This window comes from Dermochelys coriacea, chromosome 17 (genome assembly GCF_009764565.3).
Source record: "Dermochelys coriacea isolate rDerCor1 chromosome 17, rDerCor1.pri.v4, whole genome shotgun sequence".
NCBI classification, from domain to species: Eukaryota; Metazoa; Chordata; order Testudines; family Dermochelyidae; genus Dermochelys; species Dermochelys coriacea.
The window spans coordinates 8186120-8207541 of NC_050084.1; the positions used below are offsets into that span (position 1 = coordinate 8186120).

A 21422-nucleotide genomic window follows, 5' to 3' on the forward strand; every position below is an offset into this window, starting at 1 on the left:
ATGCTCTAATAAATTTGTTAGTCTCTAAGGTGCCACAAGTACTCCTATTATTTTTTACAATCTCAATCTCATTATTTTGGGGGCCTGATTCATGATCTTTGAATGCATAGGGCTGGTGCAGTGTGTGTCATTGAGACCAATTTTTCCATCCTTTCATTTAGGACAGGATGGAATGATTTGGGGGAGGAGAAGGAGGCTTTAAGCCACCTTTTTAGGCCCCATATTGTCAGGTGGTTCAAGCTACTGCTCACCTCAGTGTGAGTTAGAGCAGATTCAGGGGTGTTGTTACAACTTTTATTCGGTTGATTATAATAAGAATTCTTAGGGTTTCTTTACTTAATCCAACTCTACATATTCACTGTAAAGGCGAATTAGAACATAATTATGGGTCTTTTGATCTGCTGTGCAACTAACCATCTATTGTCATGTAATAATGGCATTATTGCCCCACTGGGTGTCATGGAAAAGTCAGCTGCTAATGACTTGCTTTATTATTCTTATAGGTGGCAGTAATCCCAAATGTAAAGTGGTGGCCCTTTGTTTTGTAGCGAGTCAGAATACGGGTTGGTACTAATATAAAGAAGTGATCTAGAAAAATTTATCTTGCAGCAGTGTATGGATCTTCATTCACAAGGAATTCCCTTGTTAAAGTTTTGAACTGTAAAATAATTATCTTGCCTTGTAAAATTCTATTGCTCATAGATGAACTTTGTCATGTAACCAGCATTTGTCACTCTTCTCTTCATAACAATTCCATCACTAACACACACAAAAACCTAAACACTACCAGGAAAGGAAGTCAGAGAAGAGGATCCTTGAACATTATGAAAACTGCATCTCTTTTAAAAATTTGATGGCACATTTACATGAATATTACTGTGTGTTATGAGAACACCTGAAGGTCTCACTTGAGATTGGGGCCCTGTTGTTCTAGCATCTGTACATACCCATTAACACAGTTGAGTGACTAAAATACATAGCAGAGCTATTTTCTAAAATGAAAGATAACACTGTTTTCCTTTTTAGGAGGGGGGGGGGCATTAGACAAAAAAAAATCCCTTTCAGTTCATGCTCAATTTTGTAAAGCAAACAGATTGCATTTCATCTTGAACAAGCTAAACAGTGACTGAAAAGTGGCATGTATTGCTTTTGCATTATTAATTTTGGTACTGTAATATCTTGTGTATTTTAGGTTTGTTCTCCTTCCGCTGCCCTCACTTACTGTTATTTAGGAATAATTAATAAAATGGTCACATTAGAAAGAATGGCACAAATTCTGTGATGAGTTGCACCCGTGTAAATTTTGTCGATCATAGATGAGTTCAGTGCCTGCAAGGTAGTCCGGGTGGCTGGTAGCCTTTTGGGATGTGGTACATATAGCACTAGTTATCACAAAAAAGTACAATCTCATTCCTGTAGATGCAACCTGAGAATCCTCATATTTGCTCATTAAGTGATTGCAGACCCAATATGATCTAAACCAGCTGCATGAATGAGCTCAGTGAGTCTTTTGTGACAGAGCAGAATACTGTCTCACTTAAGCACCGATTCAGGAAAGCACTTAGGCACATGTGGCCTAAGGTCTGATCCAATGCCCCCACTGAAGTCAACGCAAAGGCTCCCGTTCACTTCATGATCTTTGGCTCTCAGCCCCCTTGCCCCCCTCCCCATGCCACCACAGACTGTGTGGGCTGCAAGTGATGGTATGTTATACAGAATGACTCTATAAAAGGAGATAGATTGGCCAATGAACGTTTCTAGGGTGGAGAAGCCTCTTTGAATCATTTCATGAAGAGGGGAAATGTTTTAGTTATTAATCTTAACAATAGTGTTCACTATATTAACAATCTAATTAAGTCAGAACTATTATAGTTGCAGCCTTCATAAATATATGCCAGGAAGTAAATAATCTTTCATGAAATTCCATAGCTGGTTATTATTTGTATTACTGCAGAACCTCAGGTCTCAGACAAGACCCCTAGGTGCTGTAAAAACACGTAAGAGACAGTCCTTGCCCAGAAGAGCTTACAGGAACAACAGACAAGACAGACATAGGGTGGGAGAAGAGTCCCAAGGCTGCGTAATGCTGTGTCTTTCTAGCAAATGAAAGCGAGGAGACTCCTCGCTTAACTGAGGCTTCTGTCTTGCTGATGATTCCTAGACTTGCTGACACACAGGAACTCAGAATCAGCTCTGATCTAAACTCGGATTTTCTGTCTCTTACCACTTCTGCTACATCAATATCAGGAGGCTTTAATCCTGGCAATGGCTGTGCCCAAGCTCATTCTTGCACCCACACAATGCCCCATTGACTTTAGTGGGGCTCTGCATGGTGCCGAGGTCTGCCTGCATGCAGGATCACGGCCTGTATCTTGTATGGTATTGCTTACTGTTGCCTCCAATAAATGCTGAGTTATTTGAATTTTCAGCCACCATCTTGGTTTTCCCCCTTTCAGAGAGACTGGTAAATGTTTGGCTTGGATATAAATGCTTCCCTGGCTTGACTGCATTTTCCACCCATATCTTCTCACCCTTGTGTCCTTTCACTTTCTTATCTGCCTTGTAGTATTTATTATGTTTCTGAGGTCCTCACATCTAGTAATCTCCATCTTGCCAGGCGTCTGTCCCGGAGATTCTCATTTACCCTCTCTTCTTCCCCTTTCTCTAGGGTATGGTTTTCATTTGGGGAAAGTAGGAAATGGGCACTTCAAATAACAGTGTATTTGAAAAACAGAAATCATTCTTTTTTTAAAAAAAATCATCATTCTAGAACGGTTTTAAAGGTGGTTCAGAAGTGAGACAACATGGGATGCAAAACAAAAAGTAGCATTCTGCCCAAAGCATCAGATAAGACATAGCAAGTTATTTAGGGCCAGATTCTCTTACTACTAATGCTGGGTAGTATATTACTCCATGTGGTGTACCATTAAGCCAGAGCTTCAGCTGGTTTAAATGGTGTAAACTGGCATAATTCCATTGACTTCAGTGGAACCATGTTGATTTACACCCCCCCAGGATCTGGCCTATAAACTTCAGTGGGGACACTCATGGAGTAAGATACCAGTCAGCATTAATAACAGGATCTGAACGTGATCTTTTGTGAGTTGTATGAAATTAGCTGAAGCTTAGCCCAAATGCATTGTGAAATTGCTAATATTTAAGAGTAAAGTTCAGACTGTTTCATCAGCAGTACATAGCATGTTTCAGAATAGCAGCCGTATTAGTCTGTATTCGCAAAAAGAAAAGAGTACTTGTGGCACCGTAGAGACTAACACATTTATTTGAGCATGAGCTTTCGTGAGCTACAGCTCACTTCATCGGATGCACCTTAGAGACTAACAAATTTATTTGAGCATAAACTTTCGTGAGCTATAGCTCACTTCATCGGATGCATCACAAAAGCTAATGCTCAAATAAATTTGTTAGTCTCTAAGGTGCCAAAAGTACTCCTTTTCTTTTTAGTACATAGCATGAAACTGTCGAAAATTCATTGTCGAATTCAGTTCAGCTGAAGGGAGAGGGATTGGTATCCAAGGAACTGCAAACAGCTGCACTTAAACTGAGCTGAATCTTTTCCCAAAGCTTTATTAATTAAAGAACTGTTTGATCACTGTCATTTAGACTCTTATAGTTTTGGTGCTTGTTAATTACTTTCAGTTTTATGCTTCCAACTACTGGCTGGAGAGGATGCAGAAATACTGACATTTCACAAGAAAAGTTCTCCTTGTATAGGTGTTTCTGCTCCAGCTAGAACCAAGGGACACAAGAAAGCCATTGCCCCAAGATTTTAAGCCGGATATTCTTGAACAAACAGGTTCAGACAGACAAATTTCAGATAAGTGCCCAAACTAAGATACCGATGCAGATTAACCCAAAACACTGAAGCCCAGATCCGCAAAGTTGGTTAGGCCCTTAATTAGAAAATTAGGAGCCTAATACACCTTTGAGGATCTGGGCCTGAAGCTCCTCCTTTTTGTGCTTCAATACTCTTGTAGTTGTTCATTTGACAAAGAGCAGGATTTAATAAAACAGCAATACTCTGCATCTATATAGCACTTTGCAATCAAAGACCTCAAAGAATTTTACAAAGGTAAGTGTCCTTTACCCCATTTTATAGATGGGGTAAATGAGTCAGAGAGATTATCTTGATTTTCAAAAGCGCTGAGCATCCCCCAGTTGATGGGAGCTCTTTGTCTACCCTTTTGAATGTTACATCCTAAGTGACTTACTTAATGATTATAGTTACATATCACAGTCAGTTGATGGTTGAGGTACAAGCCTTGGTAGAATAATGTCAACACAGTTAGTGCCATAGCTGGTATTAGAACTTTAGTTCCCCGACTTCCAGCTCCAGGTTCAATCCACTAGAGATATGGCCCCAAAATTTCAGACAAGGGTGCTCTAATTTTGAATTCTGAACTGGACTTTGTAAATGGCCCCTGTCTTTATAATGGAGTGAATCCAAATCCCAGATATAAACACCCCCAAACTTTGGGCTGTTGGCAATCCAGAATAAAATGTTATTTCTGGAGCTCATTTCTTTTTCAGATTAAATCTATGATAGTAATATGAAATATTTGATTTATTAAATCTGGCCAATTGGAAATCAAGATCAATGTTTCAAGAGCGAGGAAAACATTTAGCTTTATTCTTTGATGAGAAAACTCATTCTGCTTTCCACACAGCCTGTTGAATCAACATCTGCAGTATGGCAGTAACAAGCACTCACCTTGTACTTATGACAGGTCTACTCTAGAATTACTTTGCAAACATTTAAATTCATCTTGTTTTTGTCAATGAAGGGATGAGGATATTAATGCAATATTACCTGTGCCTCAGATATACATCACACACCAACAGTGAGCCAGAAGAAATGGTATTTAATTATAGTATACATCAGAATAAATTTCATTCCAAAGATGGCTTTCCAGTTCATAATGATTTATTACTTGTCACCCAGTAATTCTTACTCATCCCAATGAGGATTGGGACCCCATTGTGCTCGGCATTGTACAAACACAAAAGTAAAAGATGGTCCCTGCCCCAAAAAGAGAATCTGCTGCTTTTATATTTAGTATTGATCATTCTGTTCATAGGAAGACTCTAATGAGGTTTACCCTTTTTAACTGCTCATGGAGTTTGGAATTAAGGCACCAGGTAAAAAACCTTTCAGAAGGGTCTAAATGGTTTAGGAGCCTGTCCAATTTTCAAGTGACTTAGGCATTTAGGACCCTACGTCTCATTGCAAGTAAACAAGATGCAGGTCCCTAAGTCCCTTTGAAAATGGGATTTAGGCACTTTTGAAAATTTTACACCAGATCCTTAGCTAGTGTAAATCAGTGTCGCTCCAATGACTTCAATAGAAGTACGCTGATTTACAATCAGCTGAGGGTCTGGCCCTGTATCCTTTTTTTCCTATAGTAGCTACAAGCTGGGGAGATACTAGCTGTCTGATTTACATTCTAGAGTGGTTAGCAGGATGGAGAAAAGTTCCAGTATCTCCAAACGTGGAGTGAGGAGGATCCAGAGGAAATAGTTATTCGTGCGCTCCCCTGCTGGCTACTAGTTGATCAGTTGGTCTCCTTGTCAAAGGCCTTAATTCTGGTCCCTCCAATGTTAAGGAAAGTTTTGTTATGTATTTCAAAGGAAGCAGGATTAGACTCCAGTCTTCAGTTGAAATGAATTTGGAATGGGAAGATAAAAAATTTGTTAGCTACACACCTCTTAAAATGGACCTTTAGCTTAATAATTCTCCCCTCTTCCAGGAAATAACTTTCTCAAATACCTCTACAGCCAACAAGTAAAGAACAGCCGAATACAGTAGCTGTGCCAGTGCATCAATGGGTAGCAATGGAGATATGCACTCAAAGCCATCACAGCCCCTTTATGGTCATTTTCCAGCATGTACATTTCTGGTTTAGGGCCAGATTGTGATACCTTTATCCATATTGGACTAAGTAGTACCTCACACTATGCATAGTCCTACTGAATTCAAAGGCATTACTTGTTGAGCAAGACACTACTCACTCTGAGTCATGGTATGACAATGAGGCTCTTTGTGACAATGGGTATCTGGCTGTCAGCATGAAACACTCACACTCCTGGCACTAGAGATATTTTATCCAATTGCAGAGGAGGGAAAGCCAGCAACAGGCTAGGAAGTGGCATCAGAACTATGGCCTTGGCTTGTTAATTGTAAAGGGAAAGTTAACAAGGCTTGAATGTAAGATAAGTGGCTTATATTAATAGTTTTTATTGGGCAGGAGACCAGGTGATATTAGGCAACAAACCCCTTCCCTCTTCCGGAGGTGATATTGGAATTTCACTTCTCACTCTTCCCCCCAGCTCCAAAGTAGATCAGGATTTCTCCAAAACCCTTCAGAGCTATAGAAAGTTCTCACTAAAAAGTGTTGTTACCAGCCCATTCAGGTACATAGCAGCAAATGCTACAGGCTCATTTGAAAACTGCCCACACCTGTAAGCTGAAAACTCCCAAAGCAGTCCACATGTTTTAATTCCCTCTTCCCTTGCCCCTAAACATTCTCACTCAAAATGCCTACATGTCAGGGAATATCAGAAATTTTTGAGCTCTGTATATTGGCAGTAGCCACCAGATGAATGGTGCATTTCATGGTTGCTGGGTAACCAGACGTTGGGTTATGTATTTCATTCCTGTTCCTTCACTAAATTTGGGTTCATATTTGTCTGGATTATTGACCAAACCACGATTTGTCAGCCTTTAGTAACAGCTGTACAAAGGATGAGCTTATGTCTGTCCGCACAATTTACTAGGCCCAGGTGTTTCCTCATGATTTTGTTCATTTAAAGAAAGAAAAAGAAAGAAAAACCTTCAGTTCTGACCTTTACAAAAAGAGAAATAAGAAAAATGTTGGCAATATATACAGGTGGGGAAATTGCACTTAATTACAGTAGTTTACATCCATTGGACAAAATTTACTTCTTTAATAGAACTCTCTATGTATAGATGGAGATGGAAGGATCGGAGAGAAGTTTATCTATATTTACAGTTTAATTGGCTCAGTTCAACAGCACATGCAATTCCTTCTTCCAAACTCCAAGTAACTGCTCCAAGTCTCATCAGTCCATTTGGTGAAGGAATATAACTTAAATAGTTTTGATCTTCGTCTTCCTCTTCTGTCAGTCATCAGTACATTTTGTTCTTATTTTCTCATGAGAGCCAATGCCCTCTCAAAGGCAAATACTTAAAATCCTCAAAACCTCTCTTGGAAATACTGCATGAAGGAAATGGAAAAGCACAGTCTCTGGGAGTAGGCACTTCGGTCCTGTCAAGTCACAGAAGGATGGCAATTAGTCTTGAAGCGCCAGCTCTTTTTCAGGTTAATGGGCTTCTCGCTATGGCACTAGACAAGCTGGCTGAGCTTCGCTATGGCAACACCCCTCGGACTTCGTTGGATGTTGATGTTGTGGAAAATAAGTTCCTGTTGCTAGGTGCAGAATAAGTGAGGTGTGGAACATCACCAGGCTTGCAGGGGACACTGGGAGGGAAAGAAGCAGGATGCATGAGTTAGAGAGCATACAAAAAAAAAATGTTGCAATGTGCAGAGGTGGAGTCATTGGACCTGGATGATTTTATGACACTTGGGATTGAGCTTCCAGGACCATTCAGGTGTTCATAAAATGTTCAGAGTGATATAGACAGTAATTCGTATGCTGCCTTTCCTTCCATAATATTACAGGAGCAGAACATTCTGTCCTGAACCAGGGCTCCAATGTGCCGAGCAGCCTCAGCGCCACGGATTTCTGCTAGTATTCTACACATCCCAGTAGGTCCATTTATTGTGCTAAGATCCTCAAAAGTATTCAGGGACCCAACTCTCCTTGGAATGAATGAAAGTTAGTTCCCTAAAAGCTCTGGATCATCGAGATCAGTCCTGTTTATACTAATTCCCATTAGCCCCAATGAATTCAAAGGGAAATACTCCAAGGTTGGCCCCATAGCTCTTAGAAGATTTTTATGCAACCAGTACACTGGGTCCAATCCTGTCAGTTGACTTGGTAGTTAAGAACACTCATCGGGACCTAATCCAACTCCCACTGAAGTCAATAGGTGTTGGATCATGCCCAAGGTCTCAAGAGTTGCAATGGGGAACGCAGTGGGAAAATAGTTTTCACGCCAGATGTTGCAAAAAAAGGGCCTGTGTGTGCCCAGCCTATGGGAGAAATTGTTCCAAGATCAGTGCATTCGCCTTTTCAATGTTGTCAAGATCAGCCAAGCGTATGGAGATCTGCTGAGTAAATGCAGTCACACGAGTTAAAAGTTGCTTGGGCGGGGGCAGCTCATGTTACATACAGGCCAGGAGTTATGACCCTCTGATGGCTTTTTCGTGACCTATGTAAAATGAGTTGAGGATCTCAATCCCAGATCCACACAAGTATTTAGGCTCCTAGCTTGCTGGGCCTCCATGCCTACTAGGCAGGTGTCCACTTCACATCATCCACGCAACTGGTAGTACCTTGCTAGCACTCTCAGCAGAAAATGGGTAGTGGGACTCACTTCTTGCACCTAGAGGTGGTCTCTCCTGATGAGAGTTGAGACTACTGGGGAGCATAGGAGATGCTTGCCTTGCTGCTGCTTCTGCTGTGTGGTGGCTACACGGAGGACTCCAATCTCACCAGCACTGACTAGAGAGAAGACACGGTGTACAACATGCCCCTCTGCATTTCTTTTCTTGTCTGCTCGGTTCATTCTCTCTCTTCCCTCCTCACCTCCCCAGCCCCACTCCTAACAAGGTGCATGCGGCATTTCAACAGAGGCTCCAAAGGAGGGAGAGAGGTGAGAGCATACACTGAGAACCACTTGAACAACTGCAGGAGGGACAGAGATGAGCCCTTGGTGTCCCTCATTGGTCAATTATTTTCCACCTGTAGGTTCCATGATCCTTCACTCTCCACCCCCTCCCATCTCGCCTACTCGGTTCTTCAATTTTCAGATTTTGAGTGGAGAATGAGAAAGCCTGGAGTGACCTTGTAGATTCAGTGAACAACAACAAACATCATAACAGGGAGATAAGGAGCCACTGGGAGGCCTCTATGACATGTCATTAGGGATGGGCCTTGACTATCAGATGTTTGCTAATGCAATAAAATGGTGGCTCAGCCTTAAGTGTTGTCAAAGGAATTGGGAATTATTTACCCCTTCCAAGTCTAAACAACCATCTGATAAGAGATCAGCAGTGTGGTGCTAGTGAGCCCAGCCCAAAGGGGCAGCTTAACCGCTTAAGGCAGCATTCTTCTCTGTTGAGCCAGAGACACCGGCTGTGCTCCTCTTCCTGCTTCCCAGCAGGATGGGGATAGAGCACAGCAACTGACCCATATGGCAGAAGCGGGAGAGCCACAGTATAGGTCAGAGAGTAAAGCCTACCACCCAGCTACATAGATAAGCCCCATCCACTTTTGCTCCGCTGGAAGGATCCTGTGAAAGGCTAGGAGAGGGAAGATGAATCATGGATAGGCTTAGCATGAAATCTCTCCTTCGAAATGTCTCAAACTCATATACATACAGGAATTTGCATTGGGCATTTCAGACTTTCCTGAGGAAGGAGCACCCTAGCCCCCCCATTTTTATTGGTCTGTCAATCAATACAGATTTTCCATCCTGACCAAGTCTACACAGTGGCATTTACCTATTTAAGAATGGGAGTGAAGACCATCTGAGGCACACCCTCTTCTCATCCTCCTCCACACACATGCTGAACTCCTTCCAGATACATTTCTTCTTTTGCACCCATTCTCTTCCTCTTGCAGCAGCCCATTTTCATAAGATACTAGAATGCCCTTCTTCACTACACAACGCCACCACAACAGGAGTTTCAAAGAAAATGGTAGGGTCCTCCTCCTACGTTGACCTATTTAAGCCACCGCTTGTATGTGCCACTATCCTATTAGCTGGGATGGTCAATCTGCTCAAGTGCATAAGGTTCCTCCTACTGACGGTTCTAGCAACAGGCCTCAACCCAAGGAGATGTACGTTTTGAAGATGAAGGTTTTATTTTAATGCTCATCGCTGTATATGTGCAATGAGTAACTGGCCATGCTGTCTTATGCATTCAGCTGTGGCTGGATATGAAGCTATTTTAGCCCTGGGTCTTGTGCATTTAAGGTGAGTGTGTCTACCTGCACAAGGCTTGGCACAGAACTTTACCATTGGAACCACTAGCATTATGCTTTCAACATCAGCACCCATGTCCTTCTGGACACTCAGAGCAAAACTCTAGTTAGCAACCAGTTTGAGGATGGGGGTAAAAGGATCACTGTGAAATGACATGTATGAGATCGGGAAACAAAAACCTTTTTATTAAACAAAGCCTTCTGACTCTTTTTTTGTCGTCTCAAATTAGAGCATAAATCAGTTAAATGATCTGCTGATGTCCTAGGGGCTGATCCAAAGCCCCCATCTAGGGAAAGGCTCCCACTGACTTCCCTGGATTTTAGAATAGTTCCTTAATGTCTTCTCTTCAGAATTCTGCTCTCCTCTTGCTAAAAACAGTAGGTTGCAATGAAAAAAAAAATTCAATGATATTTAAGATGAAAATTATTTCTTGCCTTTGCCCCAAAGGTCAAACGGTGCTTGCAGAATGGATCATAGAAAAGCAGGCCGATCTATGCATACTTGGGCCCGGACACTTACTAATGAGCTTTGGGACTGTTGAGGGTGAAATTTATTCCAATGCACAGACCCTTGCATCATTCAACTCCCACTCTAGCCCTAATCTTGCGGACTTAAAATGGGACTTAAGTGGTTCACTTGCCTGGTGCCAGGCCTGTGCCCATGGAGAAATTTCATTCTATGCTCAGTACAATTTGCCTGATCAGGTGCTATGGTTGAGTAACATGGTATTTGCTTATTATGGTCAGCACTTGTTTGCATGGGATAAAACAAGAGTACATTAAAAAAATTCAAGTAAAATAGTGGGGAGGGGGAAGAGTGGCTTGATTATCTTGGCCAGCCATGCTTCAAGGTAGCTGATCATTCTCTCCAACGAAGGGCATAAGCCTATTAGGCTCCATGACAGGCCTAGCGGGTAGCATCGTGCACTATTTTGATTAAAAGAACATTTCCTGTATTCAGAGGGCTTGTTTCAACAGGCAAGCATCAAAGTCAACTAGGGGTAAGCCAGGATAATTAATCAAGAGAGAAGTTAGGGCTGAGCGCACACCAGATGGATTGATAAAGCCTTTCAAAGGAAATGGTATTCCCTAGGAGTGCTGATGCGCCTGATTGCCCGACTGATTGAGATTTGTGGGCACAGATAAATGTTTTCCCTGCACACTACAAAGAGTGGGAAACCTGACAGGAGTCGCAGGGGCAGCAGAATTTGGAATTACACTTTCACCTTCCATTTTGTGAGAGAAAGGTTCTGTGGCGGGTCCCACACCCGGGGCCAGATCGTCAGCTGGCATAAGTGTATCTCCTTTGTCTTCAAAGGAGTGCCGCCAAATCACACCCACTGGGGATCTGGCCCACTGACTCCAATGGAGTTGCATCAGTTTACACCAGCTGTGTGTCTGGGTCATTGTACTCGGTCTTACACAATCCTGTTTCTTCTTCTCATTTTTAATAGTGGCAGAACCTTCCCTTTGCCATCCTCGCAGGGAAACTTTAAGGGCATCAGTGAAAATGAACCTGGGCAGCAATTCCAAACATTATTTGCTGTGCATTTGTTGCAAGATTTTTCTCTTCCCACCGTGAGAGCTTAGCAAAAAGAAGTTTATCTGAATACAAGTTCAAGGTTGTCTCCTATTTATCTAGTAATCAATAAGGGCCACATATTTCCCACAGTCCCCAGAGCACTTTTTTTTTTTTTTGAAAGGGGCTATTGTCTGATCTGGACACTAAAAATGTAGGGCCTGATTCACCTTCACTGATGTAAATCTGGTGTGATTCCAATAAAGGTTTGGGGGCTGGGGACCAGATTCACAGCTGGTATAAATCAGCATAGCTCTATTGACTTCAATGGAGTTGTGACAGTTTTTACCAGCTGGGGATTTGACCCAATAATTTCAGTGCTGATACACACAAGCTGAGGATCTGTCCCCAGATTCTGATCTCATTTCCACTCATGTACATTTAGTGTAACTCCAATGACTGACAGTTACACTGGCTTGTCTCGCTTGCAGTTTAGAGCCGGTCTCTCAATATAATCATTCATTGTCATTTTCAGTAAGCCTTGAATGACAACAAAACAGCAAAAAGTCATTTTGTTTCAAGGAAGTTAAATTGACTTTGATGGAGTTATGACAGAGATGAACTTGTCCTTTGATTTTGCTGCACTTAACAAAGGCTCTGCACACCACCTTCAAAAGACAAACCTGGGAGCTTGAATTCATAACTCTGCTAGACACTAAAAATCATGGTCTTCATAAAGACACGGGATTTATGACTTATTACAACAATCTGTAACCCACTAATCTCCCTCTTTATCCTATGACTACAAGGGTGTTAATGGGCCACTTCATCTTACATGGTCTTAGAATCTATGCGTTAACTACTTATGCTAAACAATCTGTTCCATCTTATATTTAGCTGTGACACTCTGAGTATCTTTCCTAGACCTGTAGAAGAACTCTGTGTAGCTCTTTCACCACCAGCAGTTGGTCCAATAAAAGGTATTACCCTCACCTACTGTCATAAATATAAAGGGAAGGGTAACCACCTTTCTGTCCACAGTGCTATAAAATCCCTCCTGGCCAGAGGCAAAACCCTTTCACCTGTAAAGTGTTAAGAAGCTAAGATAACTTCGCTGGCACCTGACCAAAATGACCAATGAGGAGACAAGATACTTTCAAAGCTGGAGCGGGGGGGGGGGAACAAAGGGTCTGTCTGTCTGTGTGATGCTTTTGCCGGGAACAGATCAGGAATGCTCTTCAGAACTCCTGTAAAAAGTTAGTAAGCAATCTAGCTAGAAACGCGTTAGATTTCCTTTTGTTTAATGGCTGGTAAAATAGCTGTGCTGAATGGAATGTATATTCCTGTTTTTGTGTCTTTTTGTAACTTAAGGTTTTGCCTAGAGGGATTCTCTATGTTTTGAATCTGATTACCCTGTAAGGTATTCACCATCCTGATTTTACAGAGGTGATTCTTTTACTTTTTCTTTAATTAAAATTCTTCTTTTAAGTTCCTGATTACTTTTTCATTGTTCTTAAGATCCAAGGGTTTGGGTCTGTGTTCACCTATGCAAATTGGTGAGGATTTTTATCAAGTCTTCCCCAGGAAAGGGGGTGTAGGGCTTAGAGGGATATTTTGGGGGGAAGACGTCTCCAAGTGGGCTCTTTCCCTGTTCTTTGTTTAACATGCTTGATGGTGGCAGCATAGGATTCAAGGACAAGGCAAAGTTTGTATATTGAGGAAGTTTTTAACTTAAGCTGGTAAGAATAAGCTTAGGGGGTTTTTCATGCAGATCCCCACATCTGTACTCTAGAGTTCAGAGTGGGGAAGGAACCTTGACACCTACCTTATGCTTTTTAAAACAAGTCATAATAAATCAGCACAGCTTGGTGTTACATCTTCATGCTAGTCATTTTTGAGGTCAGGTTTTAAGAAGAAAATGAACTGGATTCACAATGGGTGACAGGTGTTGGGCTGAGAGCTCTGGAGAATGGAATGAAGTCCTCCATATATACACTGAATAGGCACAGCCCAAGCCATGCGAGGACAAGATTTCCCCTACACGGATCTGCCAACATGCCTTAACTCTGCTCTGGTATCACATATAGAGGTAGGTAAATAGCTCACTCTCCACAGCCCATTCACGCTGTGCCCTCTCCTTTGAGTCTGCCATTAAGAATGGCAGTTACCAACATGGACACTTGTGCACTATGAACAATCCTGAGACCACCCATTAATTTCCATGCAAAACATTCAGCTACTGTGGTTTATATTATGCGCCGGTCATCCTGGTATTTAGGGCTGAATATCCAACACTATCCACAAACAGCAACACACAGGCCTTTGGATCAGTTTTTGTGAATTCTGATGTGGTCCCTGAATATCACTCTTAGAACAGTGGAACTGAGAAGCCGACACTGGGGTCTATTCACCACCAAATGTATTAACTTAAACTCCCATTAGCAGTAGCAGGCGTACCAGGGAAGTACACCCTGAACCATTCACACTGAGAGAATCCTATCCCAATTTCCCAGTATGCGCCATTACCTGTTTATTGGAAGACATATTGGTTAATGTACTGATGCTGCTGGTATCTGTGACCACCATGGCTGATGGAAACCGGGAAGTGTGGGAATACTGGGGAGGCTCCTGCTTGTGTGCATACACTATGAAAATGAAGAGGACAGACAGCAATCATATAAATGCCAACTACAGTCTTCATGCAGATGCAAAGCAGTCAAGCCAAAAGGTTTTCAGCATATTTGTGGGGGGGGTTTTTTGTAAAAACAAATAAGGAGGAGTGCTCTGCATCCTCCTTAGAGGTCTGGAGAATCCACCTGATTTCTCTGCAGCAGCATGTGGAGAGATTAAAGATTAAAATGGCCTGGTTTGATCCAACAGCTGTAGACCCTCAAACCACTTTCTGGGAGGCCAGAAAAGGTTCTCTACTGGAGAACCAAATGTACAAGCAAGACAATGAGTAGGAGTGCTGGACAAGAGCACTGGAGGCAGCGCTGGAAAATATCCTAGACGAAGTCAATGGGAGTTTTGTTTACCAGGCTGACTGGGAATTGGAATGCCTCATGATCATTAAGAAGCAAGCTCCTTGTCCAACTGAAAAGTGTGAAGCAACTTCCCATCCTGTTCTCCTCAGACAGAAAAAAGGTAAAAATAATTCTTAACCCTGGTTGGTTGTTTTGAAGGGCTTGTCAAAAACTGTTTGATAGAAAATTGGGTTTTTTGCAAAAAATGTCTGCTTTCTGAAGAAATTTTGTATTTTTTATCAAATAATGGTATTCCCCAAAACTGAAATATTTCAGTTATGAAATGCTGTTGCAGTGCCTCATGGGAATTGTATTTCAGGTTCCTCATGCTTTAATTCTTCTCTATGGCTGGTCTCCCCAGACAAACTTCATCTCCCATAGTGCACTACTACCATATAACTGCCATGAGGTACTACCTCTTCTCATCAAGAAGAGACAATGATGCATCTTGGGAGATGCAGTCTAACCAGGGACCCTAGCGGAGAGAGGAATGGATGCACAAGATTCCTGAATTACAGCTCCCATGAGGCACCACAGTGGTATTTCACAATCTAACTATTTTAGTTTTTGGACAAAATATTTTGCAGAAAATCCAAATTTTCTGTGGAAAACATACATACACCACACCTCCTTTTCTGACCAGCTTTAGTGTTTCGCAAGATACTCCATCTGCTGCTGCTGTCAAACCTCAGTTCGAGGATCTATGTTATATTCACCAACCTGCTGGCCAAGAAGAATTGGAAGAGTCTTCCCCTCACAGTCTCTGCTACTCCTCAGTTGGCCAAAGACTTATTCTTTAGTTACATGAGGCCCCTGCCTGCTTGGAAAAACTAAAAGCCAGGAGTAAAGGCCATGTGTTCCATTTGGCAAAACACCTTGTTAGTCACAAGGACCAGGCCAGCCTGCTTACTGACTTTTTATCACCTAGGCAAGGATGTTTTAAAAGATTTGTTCTTAAGCCTGAGAACATGTAAACTACAGGTAAACTACACCTGAAAATGTAATAAACATAATGGGAGCATACATTAGTTTACAATTAGACTGGGGTCTTGGAGAATAGTAAAATTGCGATTCACTTATATTATGCAGTTAGGCATCTCAACTGCATTGTCAATTTAAGCATCTTGCAGAACATGATTCCCAATAATTTGGGGAAGGAAACCCTGGACACACAAGATTTCTAACTCTAATCTACGTCATAACATTGTTGTTTTTTTAAATGATCATGAGAGTGTAAATGAATTGGGCACAATCTGAAAATTGTTCATAGAAATGTAATATGAGAAAAACTCAACTAAAAAAACATCAACAGACATAAAAACAAAGGCATCATCTGAAGAACATACAGGTAGTTCATCCTCCCCCACATACCTATGTTCTAACTTCCTCCCCAAAGTGAAAAGACCATAAGAAGTAAAAGGAAATGTTTGGGATTGTCAAGGAGAATAAGGGAGTTAGGCACCTAAATCTTATGGACACTCCTTTTCTTTTTGCGAATACAGATTAACACGGCTGCTACTCTGAAACCGGACATTTACTGACTCTCTTTGAAAGTCCATGCCAATAAATACAGCCATATGGAAAAAATTATCGTCTGTTGCCTGCCCAAATGTCCACAGATCTAAACCTGTTTATTTTTCAACACCTGCCTGGCCCCCTAACTCCAATGATCATGTTGAGTGCACCTTAAAAGGGTGGGCCTATCAATTGCAGTTAGAGAAGAACTCAAAATTTCCTTGAATAGCACACTGCAGGCAAGCACAGGCGCTATGGGGACACAAACAAAAGATCATCAACGAAATTCTGCTCTTGTGTAAATCCAGAATAACTCCGCTGACATTATTCTGAATTTACACCTGTGATCGAGAGCAGAATTTGGCTCCTGCATTTGCAGACTGGGGATGAGGAATAAGTTTATGCAGACAGAAGGTGCACTCTGTATTCTAAAAGAGGAGCAAATACATGTACTATGGAAGGGTAAGACGGGAGGGGTGTAACAATGGGGAGTAGGCAGCATTAATTGCCCTGTGTTGGCTCCCTCTGATGAAAGCTGAGTAATTTCCTCTTTGCGTTCTCACATAGTCCTGAAAGGTGAAGTTTTCATTCCCCTGATGCTCTCTGGGATTAAAAATTTTTCCATAGTGCAGCCTTTTTATCTGACTGTTTTAGGGCTGGAGAGTCTGAGATTCCCCTATGAATCAATCTACTTTGGAAAGGGAATGTCCTAACACCTGCAGGAGGAGATGACCCAGGTCATGAGTTAGAACCAACTAACTGAAGGGGTGGAGAAGGCAGGGAGGGGAGAAAGCAAAGGTAATTCAAAATGTATTTATGACAATTTGCAATTATAATGCAGCTAAATCCTTCCCTTCAGGCCTCAACAAATACCTGACAAGTTCCTTACTGTGTGAATTCTGCAGCTGAGTCACTGTGGCCATAAAAGGTTGCTGTGTCATATGGCTGGGCGACTGCTGCATGAGTGGCTGTTGATGAGGACTATGTAGCTGCTGGGAAAACTGGACTGGTTGTAAAGCTGCCAGACTTCCAGCAACACTGTTGATAACAGGGACGCTCTGCGCCTGGGAAGTATTTAGACCTATGAGAACAGAAGAGAACGAAACAACATGTCAAGATTTCAGTGCAGGTGGAATCGGAAACAGAGACAGCTGCTGCAGTGGAATAAAAATCGAGATGAATGTTATCTTCATACATTGAAGATACCCACAAGGGTTGTGCTTATACTGTCTGCTTCTCTCTGCAGTACAGCAGGGTTTGCAGTAAACCCTAGTAATAGAAAATCAAAGGGTTTTATCCCCCTCTCAAATACATCTGTTTTCACAGCTCTCAATGGAGTTCCTCATAGTTTATGCCTAGAGCAGCTGGTCAGATCAGGCCCTAAACACACTGGGTGAAATCCTGGACCCATTGAATTTAATGGCAAAACTCCCACTGACTTCAACAGGGCCAGGATTTCACTCATGACACAGAGCCACTGCTTCCCTTCCCCTCTGAACTTGGTGGTGAAACACCATAGCACATGGCAAGACCACAAAGTGCACTAGTGCTGGGAGCGAAGAACGTTACTGTACCCAACTGGAACTACAGAGGAGGGGGAATTCAAAGCTGCAGAACGGAAGTTACTCACATACTGCTTCTAAACATACCAGCCAAGGGGATAAAAGCCCCATCAACAGGAGTGTATTGAAACTAGAGCGCGGTGAGGCACTTACTTTGCGCGATTGCCATGACGCCAGAGAGCGGTGTCATGATGAGGTTCTGGGACTGTTGTGGGTTGTGATGGGGCAAGCTGTGGATATTGGTCAGGGTACTTACAGGGGGCAGCCCACCTCCTGAAACAGAGATCTGTCAAGAAACCAAAAGGGACAACAGACGTCAGAGGTGCAATGGACAGGAGCTGGGTGACAAAACAGCTCCTAGACAAACGAAAGTGACTTTGGCTAGGGCCAGCCATACAGAAATGACTCCCTTCATGCATGATGAGGCCGTTTCACAGAAAAGACAAGCAAAATCATCTCATGGAAAGTGACCCAGTCAGTCGGGGGGACTCCACAGTTTACATCAGTTGGAAGCTCTCTGGAGAAGGAACTCTCTTTTTGTTCTATGTTTGTACAGCGCCTAGTACGATGAGGTCCTGATCCATGACTGGGCTCCTAGATGCTACTGCAGCACAAATAGTTAAATAACCCACAACAGCAAAAAAGAGAGGCATTTCAGGAAACCTGCTTCCACTGCTCCCATCAGTCTACCAGATCCTAAATTTTGGATCCTCAAGTCATGATGCAAAAACTCATCTTTTTGCCCAGGCCTTTTCTGAGTAAACAGCAATGTCGCCAATTCTTGAGAGTTCATTGCAATTTTCTTGGTATTTAGTGTTTTATTCTTAAACCTCAGATCCTGGAGTCGTGATTATGGGAGAGTCAGAGCTTTCATTAAAAAAAATAAAATAAAATAAAGCACAACCAAAAACCCAATAACTTTCTAGCCCTCTCGTTACAAAGGAAAGGTGAAAAATTTGAATAATAAAGGTTAAAAATACAGAAGGCAAAGAACAGACCCCACATGTATTTTTTTAAAAAATTTAATGAATTTTTAAGCCAGTTTCATCATTTTAGGGGGCCAGACTCATGATTTTTAAACTGCCGCAACTGGCAATACTGAAACAGGCTTTATGGTGGAGGAATGCTAGTTAAGTGACTCTGGTTAGGTTTCGGATCCAATACAGCAAGGGACTTAAGTAAATGCCCAACTTTAAGTGTGTGACTTGTCTCATGGACTTCAAGGGGACTGCTCATGTGCTCAAAGTTACGACACATGCTTATGTGAACGTCTTGCTGAATCGAGGTCTTGATGTTTTGGACAGCAACCCAACTGCTCATACATGAGTGTCTGAAATGAGGTTGTTTAGGCCTGGTCTGGAGGGGAGATATGTCCCACTTACACTGCACTATTGCAAACCCTGGTGCAGACAAGGCCAACTGCTTGACATCACAATAAGTTTTCCCAGTGCATATTGTGGCTTTCCTTGTCTACAATGGTGAGGGTTTGCACCAGTGGCTGAAATTGGGATCCCTGATGCAGGCAAGGATTCAGATACCTAAATAAAACCAGTCTCATTATCAGAAGTGCTGAACATCCACAAATTCTACTGATGCTGATGGGAGCTGCAGGTGTTCATCCCTTTGAAAAATCAGTCCACTTTTATTTAGATACCTCAGTATGGATTTGGGAGACACTTCGGAGTCCCAGGTGTGAAATTTTTGGCCTCAGTTTGCAAATGTATCTTGCACATGTGAGCTTGAGATGGGCCTACCTTTAATTGAAACAAATATATCAGTGCATTTCAGAGCATGAGAATGAGTCAGATTTTCTTATCCGGTATTTTCCCTCTTCAAAAAGTTCCTCAAGGCCATCTTACACCACAGCAGGTGTGCAAGTCAAACAATCAGTCACAAAACCATGGAACTCTCTTGCAGTTTGGGCTAATTTCAAACTTGAGATTACGACCAAAAACTTGAACCAAAAGAAACCGCTAGAGATCACATGACCAAGAAAGTATTCAAACCACATCATTAAAACAACCCTCCACTGAGTTTTCCATAGCTGTGATGCTAAAAGGCAATGAAGGCTCATAAAACAATGACAAGCCCAAACTCCTTATAGGTTCAATAGCATGTGCCTCAAACAACAACATTATTTTAAGCTGCAATGACTTCCTTGGCTGTTGTTAATTTGATATGAGATTTTAAAGAAATATGTTTATGCACTGGAAACCACAGCCCACAGCATATTTGTGTTAAATAACTTGCAAGCACCAGCTAGCTCTGAGGAGGAGATCAGACATAAACTAGATAACAGCTCCATACGAATGGAGGACTATAAATGTTGTTGATGGTGCTGTACATCCTACGCTCAGTGGGGCTGGTTGAGCACTGCTAAAGCTGGGTAAAAGCTTTTACTGCTGTGCACGTTTTTGTGATGGTTAAAATTGGTTCCATTTCAACTGTAAACTTAAATTTAACTTGTTAAATTTCAAACAAGCACTGGCGTGCTTTTTCCCATGCTGCCCCTCACACTTGGAAGGAGCTGACTGTAAACATCTGCAAAACGACCTCATTGTCCTCCTCCAAATCCTTCCAGAAAGCTCTCCTTGGCTGTGATGGGCTACAGAAACCTTGGTAATAGTTAGGCAGCTAGAGTGCAGAGACCACTGGCTATCATTATGCTGACCAATCTCATCTAATTGTGCTTCCTCTATGTGTCTGTCTGTCCCCTATGCACCTGCGGTCTCTTGCATAGGCGCTGACTCTGTGAGTGTTCCGGGACTGGAACACCCATGGGGAAAAATTGGTGCTCCCTGCCCCACCCCAGCTCACCTCTGCCTCTGCTCTGCCTCTGCTCTGCCTCCGCCTGCTCCCCTGAGCACGCCGCCATGTCCTGCTTCTCCCCCTGGCTCCCAGCACTTGCGCCGCAAAACAGCCATTTTGCGGCAGCAAGTGCAAGTGTTGGGAGGGAGGGGGGAGAACACAGCATGTTTGGGGAGGAGGCGGGGCTGGGATTTGGGGAGGGGTCCAATAGGGGCATGGAGGGGGCGGAGTTGGGGTGGGGACTTTGGGGAAGGAGTTGGAATGGGGATGGGGTAGGGGGAGGGGGGGCGCGAGCACCCACCAGCACCAGAAAAAGTTGGTGCCTGTGATTTCTTGTTTTATACGGAGACTGTAAACTCTTTGGGGGAAGGAACGGTCTTTATTCTGTTTGTACAGCGCCTATCACCACATAGTTCCTCTCTGTGACTGGGGTTCCTTATTGCAATACAATAAAATAAATAAGGTGTTTGGGCTATTACTTCAAAATACTTTTCTGAGTTTTAAAAGGAAAGGCTCACAATACTAATCAGTCATTTTATTCCTTTGATTTTTAATGCCTGATGTGTCATCTATTCTTCTGGATTATTGTTTATTATTATTCGTGATCTGCTTAGAAATGCATGTCCCAAACTTTTGGGGCATGTGAAATCTGAACATAGGGGGTCATTTGCAAAATCCAGATCTCTCTTTGCAGTGAGAGTCAAACCTAACGTTCGGATTCAAAGGCTTCACTGTAGGAAGTTGTTAGGAATCTGGATTCAGATTCTGTAGCTTGGGCCCACTGATATTTATTACCATGGCCACATATCTTTTTTCAAGGCTCTCGTTGAAGCCAGTTACCATTGT

At 42.4% G+C, this 21422-nt stretch overlaps 1 protein-coding gene across 4 annotated transcripts in view; it reads right to left on the reverse strand.

Annotated features, from left to right (window-relative positions):
- Positions 1 to 4865: 4865 nt before the first annotated feature.
- HNF1B (HNF1 homeobox B) overlaps positions 4866 to 21422 on the reverse strand; it is a 61986-nt gene continuing 45429 nt past the window's right edge. For 3 of the 4 annotated variants that reach the window (XM_038375720.2, XM_038375717.2, XM_043499265.1), the window contains 4 exons: positions 17922 to 18054; positions 17096 to 17287; positions 14195 to 14313; positions 4866 to 7517 (listed from right to left, as the gene is read on the reverse strand). In XM_038375720.2, the coding sequence (XP_038231648.1) occupies positions 7497 to 7517; positions 14195 to 14313; positions 17096 to 17287; positions 17922 to 18054 (465 nt within the window). In that variant the 3' untranslated portion in view covers positions 4866 to 7496. Of the gene's footprint in view, positions 7518 to 14194; positions 14314 to 17079; positions 17288 to 17921; positions 18055 to 21422 lie in introns of all 4 variants that reach the window. The other variant, XM_038375718.2, reaches the window with a different exon arrangement.